This window comes from Octopus sinensis, linkage group LG9 (assembly GCF_006345805.1).
Source record: "Octopus sinensis linkage group LG9, ASM634580v1, whole genome shotgun sequence".
Classification (NCBI taxonomy): Eukaryota; Metazoa; Mollusca; class Cephalopoda; order Octopoda; family Octopodidae; genus Octopus; species Octopus sinensis.
Genome location: NC_043005.1, coordinates 10,777,924 through 10,800,423, shown reverse-complemented (window position 1 = coordinate 10,800,423; position 22,500 = coordinate 10,777,924). Strand labels below are relative to the sequence as shown.

Below are 22,500 nucleotides of genomic sequence, written 5' to 3'. Positions count from 1 at the left end.
CCTTGTTAATTGGCAAAGTTGACCTGAACAGGACTAGAACTCAGAAATAAAGAACCAGCAGAAATACCGCCAGGCATTTTCCTGGTGTTCTAACAATCCTAGCAGATTGCAGCAACAAAAAAATTTTACTAGCAGCAATATAAGGCAGGTAATACACACACACACACACACACGTATGGTTATATGTGCGCATGTGTGTGAATAATACACACATATACACAAAGAAATGAAATGACTAATACTAAAAGAAGAGAAAAAAAACAAAGGAAATGTAACTTCGTATGATGGTTTCGAGAGTTTAACATTGATTTAGTTAACAAACTGAACAATTAAAAAATTAAAGCTTTTGATGGTTTTTTTTCATTAAGTTAAGGGAGAGATGTGAATGATTTTTTAACAAAACAAATCACTGCCTCCTGAGGCACACACACACACCGTGAACAAATCAACAATGGAAACTTCATATAGTCACTTAACATGCTAGAGATAGCAAAGAGATTTCCCTCAGATCACATACCATGCTCTCAGGTAAAAAAAAAAACAGAATGGTCGTGGATGGAATGTTTTTGATTATAGCTTACTTAATTAGGGGTCCAACTAAAACTAAACAACTACACCAACATAGTCTTACAAAAAAAAAAATCCAATCTTTTGCACAGCATTCAGAACAAAACATACAAGAATTCCTCCACCAAAAGGTGATATACAGGATGAGTGTTTAGGTATTCCTAACTTTTTACTTAATTACCTCACAGGGGAGAGAGAGGGGGAGTGTTTGAAGGAATAAATCTTATACAAATTTTTGAAATAAAATAAACACCCATGATTTCAGGTGAATACAGAAAAAAAATAAAACTATACCAAAACCTGAAATGAAAGGTAAAGAAGCAGACTTTGCGTGTGTGAAACAAAGATATATTTATCACCAACAAAGCTAACTTTTCTTCGTGTCTTATTATTTATGACCAGGTATGGGGAATGATGATGACGATGATTTCTGATATTCTTTTCACAATAACAAATCTTTTATTGTCACAATACCAACATAATGAAAATATATTGAAAATCTCTAACGTTTTGTTTTCGTGATAATAATAAAAATAACAAATGACAAGCATCAATCTATTTATTAGAATATACATGTGGTAGCAGTAGGGAAGGGCTTGGGAGAGAGGGATCCATATAGCTTATGCAGAAACTCTTGAAGAAAAAAGCAAACAAAAATCAATAAAGATTTGAGATGTATCTGTGAGTGAGCATGTGTGTGTGTGTGTGTGTGTGTGTTTGTAAGCTAGGTAAACCATTTCTATAGGAATGTTGTGATATGTTAAAACAAAACAAAAGAGAAAAAAAAAAATTAAACAAAAAATTAAAACAATACATACTAACCAGTGGGGCCAGTTAATCCCAATACTGATTCACTTGCAGGACCATGTCCGTTTTTATTTTTGGCCAAAACTTTAAATTCATACCTGGTATTTGGTTTGAGCGGATGTACTATATATCCCCTGGTTTTTTTAACATCACCTATCTCCTTGAATTCCCTGTTGCTCTTGTATGGCCGATATAATATAATGTATGATAACACATCTCCAGTATTAGCTTTATCCCATGATAATTGAACCGATTCAGATTCAATGTGCGATATTGTAAGTTTCGTAGGTGCAGATGGAAGTGAAGCATCAGCAATAGCCATTAAGTCAACTGTAATAATAATTATTATCATTAAAGAATGGAGACTGAGCCTGTACGCTCGCTTCTCCTCCATGATAATAATTGATACAGCAGAGGAAGAAAACAGAGGTAGCGATGACAGTGGAGTAGTACTACAAGCAAGGTAAAATCCTGACTTCACACTACTGCTAGAATAGTGTGGTGTAGCAGTCACATTGAATCACCTCTAGTAGTTGCTTGTCACAAAACCACTGCCACACAAAATGACAATTTATTATTATTGTTGTTATTATATATTATATGTATATATATATAGATATATCTATATTTATATTTTCTATGTACAAAAATAATACAAAAAAAGACAAAAAGTGCTAAATCCTACTAGAATGCATGTTTTTTAGTGATTGAAGGATAACACATTAGTTCCAAGTTGGCAGGAGGAAACACACACACACAACTGAAAATGAATGAGGCAGCATGACTTGGGGTAAGATTTCATTCCACTTTGATGATACAAAGACTTCACCACAACTTAGAAGAAGCTTTATCATTGGTTGAGGTCTAAGACCAGCTGCATGAAATTCTCATTTTCTCTGGTTACCATGGAAATATTTCTTCAGTACTGACTAGTTACTAAATGCAGATCCCCACAGCAGGGCTGTAAAGGAGAAACTATACCCATCATCTAAGTATCCAGTCTGCCAACCATCCAAAAGGGACCACATCAGCAGCAACAGTAGCAGCAGAGAGGTAAGATTTTGGTACAGTGTATAGAAAGCTAAAGAAGCACATATTATAAAGAAGTTAGAGAATGGTAAAGGGTCGTTAACAGAAAACAGTAACTTAGCATTCACTTTACCAAAGTAACTGGCATCAAGAAAGTTGCTTGTAGATATCTGAGAGTATGTGTGTATGCTCGCAAGTTCACACAAATATATATATATGTATGTATGTTTGTATGAATATGTGTGGTGTGTGTATATATATATATATATATATATATATATATATATAGTGTGTGTATGAATGTCTCACCCTCTGTATGTTATATATATATAGATATATCTATATTTATATTTTCTATGTACAAAAATAATACAAAAAAAGACAAAAAGTGCTAAATCCTACTAGAATGCATGTTTTTTAGTGATTGAAGGATAACACATTAGTTCCAAGTTGGCAGGAGGAAACACACACACACAACTGAAAATGAATGAGGCAGCATGACTTGGGGTAAGATTTCATTCCACTTTGATGATACAAAGACTTCACCACAACTTAGAAGAAGCTTTATCATTGGTTGAGGTCTAAGACCAGCTGCATGAAATTCTCATTTTCTCTGGTTACCATGGAAATATTTCTTCAGTACTGACTAGTTACTAAATGCAGATCCCCACAGCAGGGCTGTAAAGGAGAAACTATACCCATCATCTAAGTATCCAGTCTGCCAACCATCCAAAGGGACCACATCAGCAGCACAGTAGCAGCAGAGAGGTAAGATTTTGGTACAGTGTATAGAAAGCTAAAGAAGCACATATTATAAAGAAGTTAGAGAATGGTAAAGGGTCGTTAACAGAAAACAGTAACTTAGCATTCACTTTACCAAAGTAACTGGCATCAAGAAAGTTGCTTGTAGATATCTGAGAGTATGTGTGTATGCTCGCAAGTTCACACAAATATATATATATGTATGTATGTTTGTATGAATATGTGTGTGTGTGTATATATATATATATAATATATATATATATATATATGTGTGTGTATGAATGTCTCACCCTCTGTATGTATATATATATATATGTGTATATGAAAAAAAAAAATATTTATATACATACATACAGAGAGAGAGAGAGGCATACACAGAGAAATGGAGATAAATAATCTTTTTATGACATGAATATACTTTAATGAAATTGTTCATATCTAAGTAAAATCTGAGATGTATTTTTATGCAACTAAATTACTGTAAATTATATTGTACCTGGACACTGATTTTTCCCATTCACAACATGAAAAAGTATAGTGCAGTATATATGATATATATATATATAGGGTCGGCCAAAAGTCACCTGACAGTAAATCAAAACTATTCAATTCCAAGATTTATATATGTTTAACAACTGAATGAATTTAATAAAAACAATACCATTTAATAAAACAATGAAAATTGTTCAAACTGATGTCCTTATTGAGCAACACATTTTTCCATTCGAGTCAATACAGAATTATAGATAGTATGTATTTATAGGATTTTGATTTAAAAGGCCAACCCCATATATATATATATATATATATATATATATATATATATATATATATATAATATATATATATATATATATATACATACACACAGACACACACACATGTATGTTTACACATGCTTATATATATGCATATATATATATATATATACACACACACACACACACACATGTATGTTTACACATGCTTATATATATGCATATATATACACACACACACACATACAAATATATGTGTACACAAAACACATGTAAACATATATGTGTGCTTATATATACGTATGTGGGGTGGCAGTAAATATATATATATATATATAGACAAATATATGATAGTAACAAAAACTCTAAGGAAAACTGAACAACAGTGTTCAAAGAAGAATTCCCCACCCCTCTGTGTATATATATATATGTATGTATGTATATAAGCCAACATACACATACATATATTCACACACATACATAAACTTATACTGATATATTATATAAAATCAAATTCAGGAATCTGTTCTTTATTCTATATGCCCTATGTGATCTTTATAACCAGAGTTCAGTGAAAAGAAACATGGATTATAAAACACTAGTTCACATCATAGTTTTTCCTTACACATAGAGTTTGAAATAACTGGCTGTACACACACATATTTATACATAAGCATACAAGTATACATATAAAAGCATAATGCACACATATAACTATATATCGATACATACATCACCCTCTTTCTCTATACATCTATATATATGCACACACACACACACACACACCATCCGTTCGTGGCCGTTGCCAGCCTCGCTTGGCCCCCGTGCCGGTGGCACGTAAAAAGCACCATCCGTCCATGGCCATTTGCCAACTCCGTCTGGCACCTGTGCGAGTGGCACATAAAAAAAGTACCCACTACACTCACGGAGTGGTTGGCGTTAGGAAGGGCATCCAGCCGTAGAAACACTGCCAGATCAGACTGGGCCTGATGCAGCCTTCTGGCTTCACAGACCCCAGTTGAACCGTCCAACCCATGCTAGCATGGAAAGCGGACGCTAAATGATGATGATGATGATGATGATATATATATAAAAATTGAATAAGGGTAGAAATTGATATTAATCAATTTAACCAGTGGCCTAGCATATTAAAAAAATCCGAAGATTAAAATATTTTTTACATACAAAATTTAAAGGACTGACCACTAAAAGTGGACAGTCAATATGCTAGATATAGATGTCAAAATCGCTATTTTCCACGAACAATGTGTTCTCAAGAACATAATTATGTCTGCATATATATTACAAGCCATGGACAATGGACATTAAATGATGATGATATATGGGGAGGAGGTGCGTGGTATGAAGTTTGCTTCCCAACCACATTGAGCCTGGGGTCAATAATACCATTATGTCAATTGGCAAGTGTGTTCTACTATAGCCTTGGACTGACCAAGGCCTTGTGAGGGGATTTGGTAGACAGAAACTGAAAGAGGCTCCCATCCCTTCATATATAAATGTGTGCGTTTGTCGGTCTTTGTGTTTGTCATCCAACAACTGCTTGACAACCGGTGTTGGTGTGTTTATATCCCTGTAAACATTAGTGGTTTGGCAAAAGAAAGAGACTGATAGAATAAGTACACTCAGACTTGTTCACTCAAAATGCAAGTTGATATTTTGAAACACATTAAAAAAATACAAGCAGAACTTTTATCAATTGTGTAACTTTAAGTAAAGTGAAGAATCAAATTTAATGTGAAAATGAAAATAATAATAATAATAATGAAATTATTGTATACAGTGCTCAGGTACACCACAGTACTCAGTTGACCATAACAGAAATTCAAGTTTTGCCCATTGGTTGAAAACAAGCACAAAGACACACACGCACACACACACACACACACACACATCATGAAGTACTTCTAAATTTCATACACATTTTACACACACACACACACACATATATATATTGTAAACTTTATATATATTTATTTAAATAAAGTATCTTCATGTAAAATATTTGGTCTAAGATATATTTGTATGTATTATAAGCATGAAATATATACATGCATATAAGAAATGTACAACATAAGCATGATACACATAAAGTATGCATCATATACATACTCATATGAGTATGTGTGTATGTATAAATAGACATATATGAGTGTGTATATGTGTGTGTAATATATATACATATATATCAGATGGAGTATATATATATATATATAAATATATCAGATGGAATATATATATATATATATATATAAATATATCAGATGGAATATATATATATATATATATAATATATATATATATATCAGATGGAATATATATATATATATATATGTATGTATATCAGATGGAATATATATATATATATATATATATCTCAGGTGGAATATATATATATATATATATCAGATGGAATATATAATATTATATATATTTGTATATCAGATGGAGTATATAATAAAATATCAGATGGAATATATATATAATATATATATATGTTTGTATATCAGATGGAGTATATATATAAATATTCAGATGGAATATATATATATATATATATATATGTTTGTATATCAGATGGAGTATATATATAAATATATCAGATGGAATATATATATATATATATATATATGTTTGTATATCAGATGAGTATATATATAAATATATCAGATGGAATATATATATATAATATATATATCTCAGGGATATATATATATTATATATATACATATATATATCAGATGGAATAATATAATATATATATATATATATATCAGATGGAATATATATATATAATGTGTGTGTGTATCAGATGGAACATATATATATATATATACATATATATATATCAGATGGAATTTGTGAAAAGAGATTTTCTATGGATGGATGCTCTTCCTGTTGTCAGCACTCAATAAATTCCAAGTAAGGTAATATGTCCTCATGACCAGATATGTCCGCACGGAAAACTGGAAGCAGACTGTATGTGTGGCAATAACACTCATTTACAACCACCATGCTTGATCAAGACAAAGTGACACTAACACAGGCTCTCTCTCTCTCTCTCTCTCTCACACATACACACACACGCAAATATCTCTTTTACTCTTTTACTTGTTTCAGTCATTTGACTGCGGCCATGCTGGAGCACTGCCTTTAGTCGACCAAATTGACCCCGGGACTTATTCTTTGTAAGCCCAGTACTTATTCTATCGGTCTCTTTTGCCGAACCGCTAAGTGACGGGGACATAAACACACCATCATCGGTTGTCAAACAATGCTAGGGCGACAAACACAGACACATACAAACACACACACATATATATATATATATATATATACATATATACGACAGGCTTCTTTCAGTTTCCATCTACCAAATCCACTCACAAGGCATTGGTCGGCCTGGGGCTATAGCAGAAGACAGTTGCCAAGATACCACGCAGTGGGACTGAACCCGGAACCATGTGGTTGGTTAGCAAGCTACTTACCACTTTATATATATTTGTATGTATGTAAACAAGCACTCTCATGCCAGGCTTCCTAAGTTTCTGCCTATCAAATTCACTCACAAGGCGTTGGCCGGCTCATGGCTACAGTGGACGGTACCTGTCCCAGGTGCCAATCAGTGTGGCTGAAGCCAAAATCAGGTGTTTAGTGAGCTATTTCTTAACCACACAAACACACATAACCTACACTTACATCTTTATGTATATGCATATATGTTTAATGTATAGCATGGAAAGCGGACGTTAAACGATGATGATGATATATATATATATATATATGGGGGAGGGGCGTTCTTCAACACATTTCAGCCCTAACGTTGTGGCAATGCTGGGGCACATAAATACATATATATATATACATGAACACACCTGTATGCACTGATATATATTCATATACAAACATTTGTATCATTGGTATATTTATACTTCATATGAATGTATGTGTGTGTATGCACATACATATTGATGTATATATGGAAGTATATATATATATACATATATATATACACACACATATATATATATACACATATGTATGTATGTGCGTGTATTTTTTCTTCTTTCATCCTTTACTGTTTCAGTCATAAGACTGTGGCCATGCTGGAGCACTGCCTTAAAGAAATTTTAGGTGAATGAATTGACCCCAGTACTTAATCGTTTTTATCAAGCCTTGCCGAACCGCTAAGTTAAGGAGACATAAACACACCAAGAGCAGTTGTCAAGACACACACACTATATATATATATACACACAAGCTTCTTTCAGTTTCCATCTACCAAATCCACTCACAAGGCTGCAGTCAGCCCAAGGACATAAACACACCAACACCAGTTGTCAAGTGACAGGGAGGGGGACAAACACAGACACATAAATACATACACACACACACACATATATATATATACACACACAATGGGCTTCTTTCTGTTTCCGTCTACTAAATCTACTCACAAGGCTTTGGTCAGCCCGAGGCTATAGCAGAAGACACTTGCCCAAGGTGCCACGCAGTGGGACTGAACCCGGAACCATGTGATTGGGAAGCAAGCTTCTTACCACACACCCACTCCTCTGCCTATACAGATAAATGTAACACGCATACATATGTGTGTGTATAAGTTTTATATGTATGTGTTTAATTACAGGTGTGAGTGTGTGTCTGTAAGTAGACACGCTGACATATAATTTGGCAAAAAAATAAATAGAAAGAGTACATTGATATAGACCAAGGAAGTGGAGTATCCATTGTTTCAATCACAGTCCTTCTTTGGGGATGAAATGACAGGAGGTGGAGAAAAAAAGGAAAGGCAGCAGTTTTACATTGTCTGTATATAAGAAACTGGCTGCAACTGATGGGGGAACACAAAACATACATAAACATGACGTAATAGGAGAGAGAGAAACTAGATGAGAGAGGGAGGAGAAGAAAGGAGATATGTAATGTGCCAAATGAAGTGAGTGGAGGTGAGGTGGAAGGAAAAATTGAACTGTGAGAGGTGCTGAAGAGTAAGAATGGGTTTATTGAACTACAAGGAAATGAAGGAATGAAAGGAAAAACCTATTGGTGCTATGGTTCTCTGACTGAATATGTAATGTTCCTTCTGAGTGATTGTGCATTCATTGTCCTGGGTTTAGCAGAGCTCAGGGTTCATAACTGATCAAGGGTACACTTGATTCAGGAGGAAACGTCCTATACTCACACATTGGGATTCAAAATCTGAATCAAGGCTGCAAAGGCAACAAAGCTGGAAGATTCGAAAGAATGGGACAGGAAGTTAACTGCACATGGGATGAGAAGAAGAGTATAAAAGAGTTGGAAGCATTAAGTTTGTAGTGAACAGAGGAGGCAGGTAGTTATAGCTGACAGTGAATGAGATGTCACGAAAACTAACGGAGGTATCAGAAATGGTAGAAGTAAGTTTCAAGTTGGGGGTGAAGAAGTTAATGAAAGGGATGTTATCTGGTGAGGATGACAGCCCAACTGCAGTTATCAATATAACAGCTGGGATGGGTCTCATGAACTGGGCAAGGGTTTGCTCAATCACTGTATGCTACAAAAAGGTTAGCATAACTAGGGTGCATCTTGGATCCCATAGAAAACACACTGACTTGTTTGCAACATTCTTCATTAGCAAGCAAATCGCTCAACTAATACTTGGATGTCCTGTATTGAGAGTGCTATCAAAGTACAGTTGGCTGTAAATAGAGACTCTCTCCAAAATTGGTTGTGCAGCATTTTAGATTGAAAATGCTGCCAACTTTTTCAAACCGGATATACACACCTGAATGCGACTTTCAGCATGGCAGAGAGGTGGTATGTGTGTGTGTATGTGCATGCACACACACCTGTTATTTCTCACTTCTTTCAGTCATTGGACTGCAGCCATGCTGGGGCACAGCCTTAAACGGTTTAGCTGAACAAATGAAAGTTCATACTAATGTATGCATATACACACAAGCTTGTGTATACTTACAAACATATCTATACACACACAGACAAACAACATCATCGCTTTAATGTTTGCTTTTCCATGCTTGCATGGGTTAAACAGAATTTGTTGAGACATGTTTTCTATGGCTGGATACCATTCCTGACATCAACCCTTACCTATTTCAAAGTATATTAATATTTCCCCATAACCAGACATGTTTTCAAAATAGACTGGAAATGAAAAACACTGCTTGTATGATGGTCACTACCACCTGACGTCAAAGCTAGGAAACAATAACAAACACATTATAATGGGCTTCTTTCAGTTTCCATCCACAAACTTCATGCATAATGTTTTGGTCAACCCGAAACACACACATGCACATGTACACATAAAATTAAGTTTTAAAAATGCACACGCAAATGTGTGTGTGTGTATATATGTAAATATATATATATATATATATATATATATATAGATAACTCACGCAAATATACTCAAAATACAAATTTATATACACATGTAATATTAATGAATATATAAACAACACATTATGCATATATATGTACATGTATATTTTTATATGCCAATAAGCACATACATGGCACTGACAAAAAGTAGTTTGTGTCTTAACTAGACGGCTTCAAGTTCGGTCCCAGAGCAAAGCACCTTAGGATAGTATCTTTTACTATAAAAACTTGTTCCCACCAAAGACAAGTGAGCAAATCTGAAAGGCAGAAACTGAAAGAAGCTCAGTGTTTGACTTGTATGAGAGTGTGTGGTGTATGTGTGTGTGTAAGTGAGTAGCTATGTCCTGACAATACAGAATGGTTGTGTCACAATCATACAAACAATAATATTGCTTCTACAGAGGCATCAAGCCAAAAATGCATTATTACTCATGTAGACAGACGTGAAGGTAGGAAACATGGACAGCATCTAAATGTAGAAAATCTGCTTTATTTAATTCTGTCTGACACAAGCTAGCTTTGGAAAGAGGACACTGAAATGAAGATGATAATAAGGAACTACATCTTTCTCTCTCTCTCTCATATATATATATATATATATTTAATTAAGTGCCACGCATCTATTTCCAAGTATATATATGTGAAAATATATGTGTGTGTGTGTGTATATACATATATATATATGTAATAATATAAATAATATATAAATATATGCATATATACATACATGTATGTACATACCTATACATGTGTATATACATGCATATATGGGATACAGGACATCAAAAAATGTAGACACAATGAGAAATGCAAACATAAAAAACAAAAACAGAAAACAAACTTTTTTTTCGAACAATGAAAAAAAAAACAAAGAAAGAAGACATGCAACATAAAGTTGTCCCCTGTTTTATCTACTCCGCGTTTCGAAGGTAAGGGCAATATGCAACTTCGTTAAAACAGTACTTCCTGCCAAGCAAATTAGATAAAATTTGGGATTTTTTGTGGAGGGTGAAAGTGATAACAAAAACAGGACAGTGAAAACAAAACAGTAAAAAGAAACGGTGAAGGCTGTTAAGCCGTTGTGTATATATGTGTGTATATGTATGTATGTATATATATATATATATATATATATATATATATGTATGTGTGTATGTATATATACACATATATATGTATAACTCCTCCTAAATCATTTTCGATTTTAATGAAACTTGACACGCGAGTTAGAACTCATGTCTGGAAACCTAATGGTACACTTAGATTGTTGACAAAAAAAAATCGATAATAGGACCCATGGAAGGGATCCTTATATATATCTAATATATTTTCTTTTAACAACCTAGGGAAATAACCCATTCGCCCATGGAAGGGAACCTTATATATAAGCCAAGGGAAATAACCCATTCATTTTCCTAAATTATTTGTTATAAATCAAATTGAATATGCTTATTTCTTCATATTTGAACTGTTAGAGTTATTTTCACACTTTATCCAATACAACCCTTTAACAAGTAAATAGTATTTTCATAAACAATAGATCCACTTATTTTGGTTAGTGACTTATTCGTGAATATACCAACACTAGCACCACTGAGGGTAATGTTCTTTGGGAATACACAAAAGCCCCTTTCAGAGTTATTTACTTCGAATTGTTATCTCATTTTTGATTGGCCTGTTATTATGTAACATGCTTCACTATTTTAGTATACATAACTTATTAGCATTTCCTCCTAAGTTCTATATACTCTGGGAATGCATTAAAGCCTTTTTCAGGGCTATTTTATTTGAATTCTTACTATCGGGTAACTAATTTCATGTTATTACATAACGAACTTCACAATTTGGGTATTCATAACTTATTGGGAATTCCAAAAAACAAGATCCTGCGAAAGATAGCTTGGTATTCTCTGTAAATGCACAAAAACCATTTTAATGGTTACATACTTTGTATTGTTGTTATTGGATTAGTGAAACAATTATGAGAACAAAACCTCTGTGTGTGTGTGTGAGTGTGTGTATCATCAATAGTTCATATATCCAGAAGAAAAGCTCACTCTAAAGCATTAGTGCAGTAATATATCCTTTCAAGAAGTTAGCTGTTATGACCTGTCACTGAGCGACCATTGGCTTCACACCTATAAAGCACTTAGCAGTATAGGCAACTCACCAGAAGCAAATAACTGAAGGTGCATCATGCCTTCGATAGTCACTCTGTAGCTGGCCATAACTTAATTTCCTAAATAATACATCATCATCATCATCACATATATATATATATATATGCACACACACACATATATACAGAGAGAATGAAACTGTAACCACATGGTTTTGAAGCAAGCTTCTTAACTAATCAGACATACATGTTTACATACATACATGCGTATATTATATATACATACACTCGTACATATTATATGTATGTATACATAGTTATACACCCATGTAATACACACACATATTATACAAATAACCACTCCACAGAGTATACTGGTGCTTTTAACATGGCACGCAACTAGATGAAGCAAGATTTATGTTGAAAATATCAAAATCCACTGCAACTAAATAAACAATAAGATTTTAATAAGCAGAAGAGCTGGACTTATTTCAACTTCAAGCAAAATAAATGACTCAATCCTCTTTCAAACCATAAAAATGAAGAATTTGTTCCTTAAAATCTCAATCATCGTGAGCAAGTCTCAGCTATAGAATTTCAAGAAACATCCCACCTGACAAAAACTAACCTATAATTTTCTGTAAAATTTTGTTGAAGAATTCTTACACCAGTGTATAAATAAACAAGGAGATATGAAAAGGTAATATTTATGCTCATTTAAAACTGGATGTTGTAAGAGAACTCATAATACTGTGATAGTTACCATGTGAGAACTTGTTAATATCACTAGTGGGGAAATAAAATCAACTGCCATTACAGCTGCTGGGAGAACCAGATCATGTGATTTTGGCCTTCCTTGTCCTTGACAATGGTAGATGCCCAAAGGCTAGAAATAGCAGTGATCTCTTCACTACTGATATACATAAAATCTCAGTGCTTAATCAGGCACTGGTGTCGCAAATAGATAGTGGGATAATTAAAAATTAATAATAGAGACAAAATCAGCATTAATACCAAAAAGTAATATCTATAACCCCACATGAAAGTCTATGTTGTGTTAGAACTGCCAGCACCGCCCCGTTTCGTGTCCGTTGCCAGCCTCGTCTGGCCCTCGTGCCGGTGGCACATAAAAAGCACCAATCCGTTCGTGGCCGTTTGCCAGCTCTGTCTGGCACCTGTGCGGGTGGCACGTAAAAAGCACCCACTACACTCTCGGAGTGGTTGGCGTTAGGAAGGGCATCCAGCCGTAGAAACACTGCCAGATTTGACTGGGCCTGATGAAGCCTTCTGGCTTCACAGACCCCAGTAGAACCGTCCAACCCATGCTAGCATGGAAAACGGACGCTAACGATGATGATGATGATGAGTACTGTGATAGTTATCTGGAGAGAACTTCTCACATGTAACAATGGAGCATAATAACTATTTTTTAATGAGTTACTGCCACCATTACTTTAATTTTTCTTATTGTATGACTCCCAGAACTTCACTATATGTCTCTATGTACACACACACACACACACACACACACTTAGGAAAGAACAAACAAAACCATTTTTATGAAATACAAAACAAGAGTGGGATATATATGCAATGAATGCTAATACAATTTAAATTTTTAAAAGAAAACATTTTCTTTTAACTAACATTAAAATTGCAAAACCTGTCATCCTCTCATGATCAAGTTAGGGAAATTCAGGTATACTTTCTTTTAATGTCAATCAAATAAATTTGAAGAAAAGAGAAAAACTTTATCAAGAATGACAAATGCCTAATGAAGCACACCCACGTCCTCTTTCTCCTTCTCTCATCCACATATAAAAATATGGCAATTACGTTTGCGTTGCAAGGGAGGTAACTTGCGTCAATTATGAAACACCGTGTACTCGAGATCGCTAAGTAGTTATTTCCCTTGTATGTACAAAAATTATTTAAGAATCAAAACAAATTCATTTGTTAAACAAATACTGCTAAATATTCGTTTACGCTTAAGTTTCGACAACTACGATCAAAAGAAATAACAATGTGCTTGTGAGATAACAGGTTGTCAGGAAAGTACACAAAATATCTCAAATAATAAACTGCTTTGAAACATATACTTTCATGGACAAAATAGCTAACCGTTGTACCATGGGTGTGCAGCAGAGTGTAAAATTATAATAGTTCTCAGAAGGTGACATAAAAACTACTGCATGTCAGAAACATAAATAATATATTGATAATATAGAGAAAAATTTATATTATTTTACCATTTAGCGTCCGTTCTCCATGCTAGCATGGGTTGGACGGTTCAACTGGGGTCTGAGAAGCTGGAAGGCTTCATCAGGCCCAGTCAGGTCTGGCAGTGTTTCTACGGCTGGATGCCCTTCCTAACGCCAACCACTCTGTGAGTGTAGTGGGTGCTTTTTACGTGCCACCCGCACAGGTGCCAGACAGAGCTGGCATCATATATATATATATATATATATATATATATATATAAAACTCCTTTCGTCATGTTAATGCATCAGATATAAACATACAAATGTGAGTAGAGGAAAATAAATGTGAAATCAAAAGATATTGTTGCTTGAAATTTGTACACAGTCATTAAACTAAAGAGGAAATTTGCTTCTGGCTTATATATTTATGTTTGTGTGTTTAAAGTTATCAATAACTTTGTAATCAGGGTAGGTAATTTCATACTGATAATGTTTTATATTAGCTTATTTTTGAAATTCATTCATAGATTACACACTTACATAAAGCACAATATATGTGTGTGTGTGTGGTGTGTGTGTGTGTGTGTGTGATCTATGAATGAATATGCATGCAGATACACACACACACACACACACATGCATGTTTAAAAAAGCTTTTGCAAAATACACAGAAAATACATTCATTACTAGATGTATTCACACATACAACATTCATGAAAATATCCATACCCAGTCGTACATATATGTATGTTTAATATACTCACACATTTACATAAATAATATAAATATATATCACGTGATCACCGTGACCGACCAGGCTATCAGATGTTGCTGCACACCGCTGGTCACAATGCGCTTCGCATTGTTTTAGCCTTCAAATGACGCCACCCCGCTGGCTAAGCGAGCAGGCCAACAGAAGAAAGAGTGAGAGAAAGTTGCGGCGAAAGAGTACAGCAGGGATCACCACCACCCCCTGCCGGAGCCTCATGGAGCTTTAGGTGTTTTCGCTCAATAAACACTCACAACGCCCGGTCTGGGAATCGAAACCGCGATCCTACGACCGCGAGTCCGCTGCCCTAACCACTGGGCCATTATGCCTCCACATAAATATATATATCAAATAATATGTTTCTGAAATATGCTGACATACAAAAGAGGTTCTTGTAGACGACCTACTGCCATTCACCCTCAACTACAAATAATAATAAAAACTAACAATAGAATTATTTGCCCTTGCCAGGTCCTGTGAGATAAAAATATTACTACTTAGAAGTAAAAATCAGCTGTTACTTATTAATCAAACTATGTTATAATTGAGAAATGATGGACATATGCACACTGAGAAAATGCCCTTTATTTATAATGCTCATTTTGTGTGTGTGTGTAATGTGAATTTCACATGCCACATGGAGGAGTGATCTGATGTTCTGCCAAAACATCATGAGAGAGAAACAAATTTTCCCAACAGTGAAAAAATGTCCATCTTCACACATTTCATTCTACCTTTGCACACATAAAACTTGAAACAAATTCTTGAACTTCACTGAATATTTTTACCACGGAGACAACTACCATTTTCTTTTCTTTTCGTTTTTTTTTTTACACACACACCCTTGCACACACATATCTACATGTTTGTATAATATATAATGTAATGAAATTATTGTATACAGTGCTCAGGTGCACCACAACTTGTCAGAAAGTGCATATAAAGTACATGCAGTAATGTAAAAATGTCTGGAAAGCGAACAATGTATGAGTCAGATACATGCTTGTGTGTGTAAGCATGAGACAGAAATATTTACATTGAGTAAGCACTTTGTTTTTTTCAACTAAATCTTTGCAACTGAACAGTGAACATTCATGGTATGTCAGTTACATTCATATGGTTGATATTATAAATTATTATATTATATAGGATTACAAATTTTACAACAGTTTCTACTCTCAAATCTTTAGAACAGTAATGTAATGTACAGCAAAAATTTGCACATATAAAAAAAGTGTTTTAAAAGGCACACATGTATTGGATGTGATAGTCTGGGTGCAAAATAGTTTGTACTTTCATGGAATTGTTAATTCTGGGTGGCTTTTTTCTTTTTCTTTCATTTACAGAGAGTAATTATACTTCTTGAAAATATTTACTACACTTTTACTGGGGATATAAAAGTAAGATCAAAGCTTAGGAAAAAAGATCATAAAATGATGTGGAATTATCATTTGATAAAAGAAATTCTTAGATCATCTAGTGATTGCAAGCTTCACTTACTCAGGAACCATTACTTACATAAACTATTCTCTGGCTTCTTATTTAACTAACAGTTTCTGAAAATCATGAAGTATTCAGAATTGTGACAACAGTGTTTATATGTTTCAGCAAAATTAATTTCCAGTGTTGTCTGAGAAAGATGTTGTTTACAAAAGAAATTCATTCTCATCAAATTATTTTTTCCGTTAATATTTTTACCCCTTTTTCCGTTAATGTTTTTACCCCTTTTTCCTCTTGCTTTTAATGGTAGCTTTGTTCCAAGGGGATGAAGTAACTATTACTAGGATACCCCTGATCAACATATGTTAAATTACTCAAAATATACAGTAAAGAACAATACATACATCTAATGGTATTAAAAATTAATCTCCAATACAAGGGAAGTCACTCCACTGATCATTTAATGAAAGGTTTAACATTTTTCGTTCACAATCATTCAGTGGACTTTCTTCAAATTCATTCAAAACTTACTATACTACTCTCAGCATCTTGATTAATTTTAGAATAAACTTAAAACCAAAACCAATAAATTAACAAGTCCAAATTTCATATGCTGTCTCAAAAACAGTATTAACCCTTTCGTTACCAACCCGGCTGAAACAGGCTCTGGTTCTGAGTACAAATGTATTGTTTTCATAAGTTTTGAATTAAAATCTTCCACCAAACCTTAGTCACAATTTATGTTCCTAACACTAGCTTAATGATAACTAAGTAATTTTACTAAATTCTTTGTTATATTTAAAGTAATTGAAAGAACCACAGAGCATCTCAAAATAAATACAGTAACGAAAGGGTTAACTTTGAAATCACTTGCAAATAAATTTGCTTATCCAAAAATATATAAATATTCTAACAAGCAATGCACACTACCACTTGCAAGTGGACAGTTTCTATTTCATGTAATTGATGTTATGATTCATATAAGTAATATTGTGAAACATATTTGAGAAAAAAAAAGTGAAATTAGTTAATGACAATGATTTTCTTCTAAACAAGGTCTTTCTCAAGCAACACCTATAACTTTTTTTTCTTGTTTTACCTGTTTTTCCAAGCTAGCACAGACTAGGTACACATGTTACAGCCGGAGGCCCTCAATGCTAACTATTCCTTATTAGTCTCTCAACTGAGGGGTCTATAAACTTACATGGCTTCAAAAGCAAGAAGCAATTAGACAATTTATTGATAGGAAAAATATCAACATCATCTTAATGTCCAAACTTTCACAGAAGCACAGATATAAAGAAAAACACACACAGTAGGTTTCTCTTCAGTATCTGTCTGTCATATCCACTGACAAAATGTTTGTCAGTCTAGAGTTACAACAGAAGACACTTGCCTCAGGTGCCACGCAGGAGTACTGAACCTGCAATCACATGGTTACGAAGCAAACTAAACATACAGCTGAGAAAATTAATTTCAGAGACAAACAAGATCTGAAATGCTTTGAAAGTTCTATGTAATTTGTTCTCTCTAAGTTCATTTCTTGGTGTGTGCTCAAACACTGTGAAATACAATAAGCTTTGTAAGATGTTCAACAAAGCAGGGAATGGCTTTTGACAGTAATACCCACCAATCCTATAAAACGATGGTTATAAACATACAAATAACATTCTAAGATTTTCATCATCAAAACAGTCTGTGAATATTTCACACATTTTGCAATAAAACATTTTTATAAAACTGTTTCGTTCTCCTTCTACACACCTAAACAAGGTGTAGTAAACATATTCGTTAAGCATGATGTCTTTATGTAAACAATCTCTCTTCAAAAATGACAGCTACAAGATGTAAACACCATTTGACTATCCCAGTCAGAGTGCATTTGGCGGTTCCAAAATTCTAGCATCTCTTGCTTTCCTGCTACACTCACCAAAACATTATTTATATACATGCATACACACACCCATCTACATAGGTATATAATTTTACTGTATGTTCCATTACTACCTCACACATTAACAGGATGTAACTGCAATGAAATTAGTAATAATGACTTTTGCAGCTCTATCATTTGTCATACACAAGCACATGTACAAGTAATTACACATAAGTATATGTGGGGTATATGTGGTTGTATATGAGCATGCATATGTATTAATATATATATATATATATGAATCTACATAAGTATGTGTGCGTGTGTGTGTATGTCTATGCAAGTGCATATATACACATATATATATACATGTGTATGTAAATATGCTTATATGTGCATACATATATCTATGAAAATAGATGCACATGTTTAAATACACACACACAAGTAAGTATTTTGTTATCTATGCATCTTTAAGTTTTTAATTATCATGCTTTATATATATATATATATATATATATATATAAAGGTAACACCATATTACTGATTATTACATATATTAATAACTACTTAACGATTTGTAACACTCATCTGCTTGTATCAACATCATTCAGTAAAAAAATATATAAAGTTAGACTCAGTACTCTTGATAAAGCTTTGCTCATTTTTTCCCCCCTCTTGTTTTTATACCACCCATTCAACTTTCTATATTGTGTTTTTTGTATTCATATATTTTATTTCTTTAAATCCTTTTTTCCTTCTGCATGAGTTTGGTTGCATATATTTTACTATTTATGATGCAAACATATAAAAAAAATAGTTTTTCAGACATATATGGGCACATATTCATATACGAGTGTATATAAATTCATATATTAGTGAATTATTGGCATACATTTATCAAAATATTTATATAACCATATATATTTCTAAGTGTATATGTTTCTTTACTGCCCACAAGGGGCTTAAACATAGAGGGGACAAACAAGGACAGACAAAGGGATTAAGTCAATTACATCGACCCCAGTGCGTAACTGGTACTTTATTTATCGACCCCGAAAGGATGAAAGGCAAAGTCGACCTTGGCGGAATTTGAACTCAGAACGTAACGGCAGACGAAATACGGCTACGCATTTCACCCGGCGTGCTAACATTTCTGCCAGCTCACCGCCTTACGTATTTCTAAGTGTATATATTTATAATCAGGAAAAATTATTTTTCTACAAGATGCATATTTATAAAATTGCTTCACTGTTATTACTTGTTTATAAGTCAAATATACTGTACAATATTACCACAATCACTAAGGAAATTCAATATAGCCTTCCTTCCTTCTACATTTCATTGTGTGTGTGTGTGTGTGTGTGTGTGTGTGTGTGTGCTCTTTCTGAATGAAAATTTCTGCCCAACCTCCTCCCTTATATGCTACTATTTTAATTTGCTACCAATTAAGGGTACAGTACTCAATACATAGAGTGGAAACATTTTTCAAATTCATTGTTTATATATATGTTTATGTATATTCACACATATATATATATATACACACAAACATTTATACATGCTTGCACATATATATATAAACATATATACATGTACAGGTACAAATATGTATATACACACATGAATATACAGGCATACATACACACAAATACATCATATACACTTGCACACATGTTAGATATATACACATGTAGACACATACATAAGGAACAGTATTTCTTGTATACAAATGGGAATTATCTTTCATATTTCCTTCTTAGCCTTTTAAGTGTAATTTGTGACAAAACCACTCAATACATTAATGTTCCATGAACTTCTTAGCATATAACCTAAATGAAACCAGTAGTTGCTTTTAATTTTTTTTTTATGTAGTGGGCAGCAAAGTAGTTCATAACATACACTGAAATATGGACCAGACTATAGAACACTACAAGAATAAATTAAATCACTTTAATAGGAAAGACAACACCCAGTAAATAGATTCGTTGTTTATTATAAGAACCAAATGAAGCCTAGTTACAGATGAGAAAAATACATCATTATAAATCTTAAAACAACATCAGAATCATTCCTAACCACAAACTAATAGTTGGAATATATTACAAAAACACCAGATTTTAGACAAAATAACCCTTCTCAGAAACAGGAAACCATAAGATCTGAGCTCTAACCGCCTATGTAATACACCAATTTTAATCTAAATATTTAAGGTGTATATTTCTTGACATCTACAGCGTTTCTGCATTAGTTGGCCACATATTTACAAGAGCCATTACGCACCACCTTCATTCATTACAGAAAACCAAACTGGATAAAAAACATTCCAAACTCCATCATCCCATTTGAATTGTAACAAAACTACATTAATTCGAAAATCTTTACTAAGAGCAAAATACAAAGCACACATGGAATAATCTATAAAAGTTATCAGCAATTAATGGCAAACAATTCTAAATCTAGTAATGAGGGTTTTATCAGTTACAACATTGTTTCCATGGTCCTTTGCTGCCCACTACGGAATGCACCACTAGCATCATTTATATGCTGAAGTAAGAAGGTCCTGAAAGATTAATGGATTTTAGGAACGTTACTGCTCCAAGCTAGATGGCTACTAGGCTACCAAGGAAATATGATAATTCATTAAGAGAAAAAGATTAGACATAGATCAAAATCATGTTTCACTCATACATTCTATTTTGAATATGGTGCTCTAAATATCGATGTACTGTTTAAAACTGTACATACATGTGTGTGTGTGTGTGTGTGTGTAGATAGATAGACAGAAGCACACATATGAATACAAATGCTTATACATAGACATATACAAATAAATACATACATATATATGTGTGTGTGTGTGTGTGTGTGTATAGACATGTGTATGTATGTATATATGTGTGTGTATATATATTATATATATATATATTATATATATATATATATATACACACGTGTGTGTATGGAAGTATCTATATGTGTGTGTGTGTATATATATATATATATATATACACATGTGTGTATGTAAGATTGTATATATGTGTATATATATACATGTATGTATGTATATATGTGTATGTATATACATATAAATATACATGTATGCATATGTCTATATATAAATGTGTATATATATATATATGTATATATATATTTATATATATATGTATGAGTATATATATATTTATGAGTATATGTATATTTATTTATATGTATGAGTATATGTATATTTATATATATGTATGAGTAATGTATATTCATATATATGTATGAGTATATGTATATTTACATATACGTATATATATATGCATATGTATATGTATATTTACATATATGTATATGTATATATATATATGCATGTGTATGTATGTATATATGTATATTTACATATATGTATATGTATATATATGCATGTGTATGTATGTATATATGTATATTTACATATATGTATATATATGCATGTGTATGTATGTATGTATATATATACATGCATGTGTATGTATATATGTATGAATATATATATATATACATGCATGTGTATGTATATATGTATGAATATATATATATATATAATATATATATACATGCATGTGTATGTATGTATGTATATATGTATGAATATATATATATATATGCATGTGTATGTATGTATATATGTATGAATATATATATATATTATATATATATATATATTATATATATATATAATATATATACACACACCCACATACATATATACAAACACACAC

General features: G+C 33.0%; 1 protein-coding gene and 1 long non-coding RNA gene across 16 annotated transcripts in view; one reads left to right on the top strand and one right to left on the bottom strand.

Moving 5' to 3' along the window:
* Window positions 1-22,500, bottom strand: part of LOC115215626 (tyrosine-protein phosphatase Lar) — a 535,158-nt gene that overhangs the window by 158,808 nt on the left and 353,850 nt on the right. Inside the window, exon 1 of one of the 11 annotated variants that reach the window (XM_029784875.2) lies at window positions 1,390-1,908. The exons of the other annotated variants lie outside the window; for them this stretch is intronic. Coding sequence (XP_029640735.1) covers window positions 1,390-1,768 — 379 coding nt within the window. The 5' untranslated portion in view covers window positions 1,769-1,908. Of the gene's footprint in view, window positions 1-1,389; window positions 1,909-22,500 lie in introns of those variants that run through there. 11 annotated transcript variants of the gene reach the window in all.
* Window positions 1,996-22,500, top strand: part of LOC118764770 — a 226,687-nt gene continuing 206,182 nt past the window's right edge. For 4 of the 5 annotated variants that reach the window (XR_005000570.1, XR_005000569.1, XR_005000568.1 and 1 more), the window contains exon 1: window positions 1,996-2,427. This is a non-coding gene — a long non-coding RNA (uncharacterized LOC118764770). Of the gene's footprint in view, window positions 2,428-2,731; window positions 3,172-22,500 lie in introns of those variants that run through there. The other variant, XR_005000571.1, reaches the window with a different exon arrangement.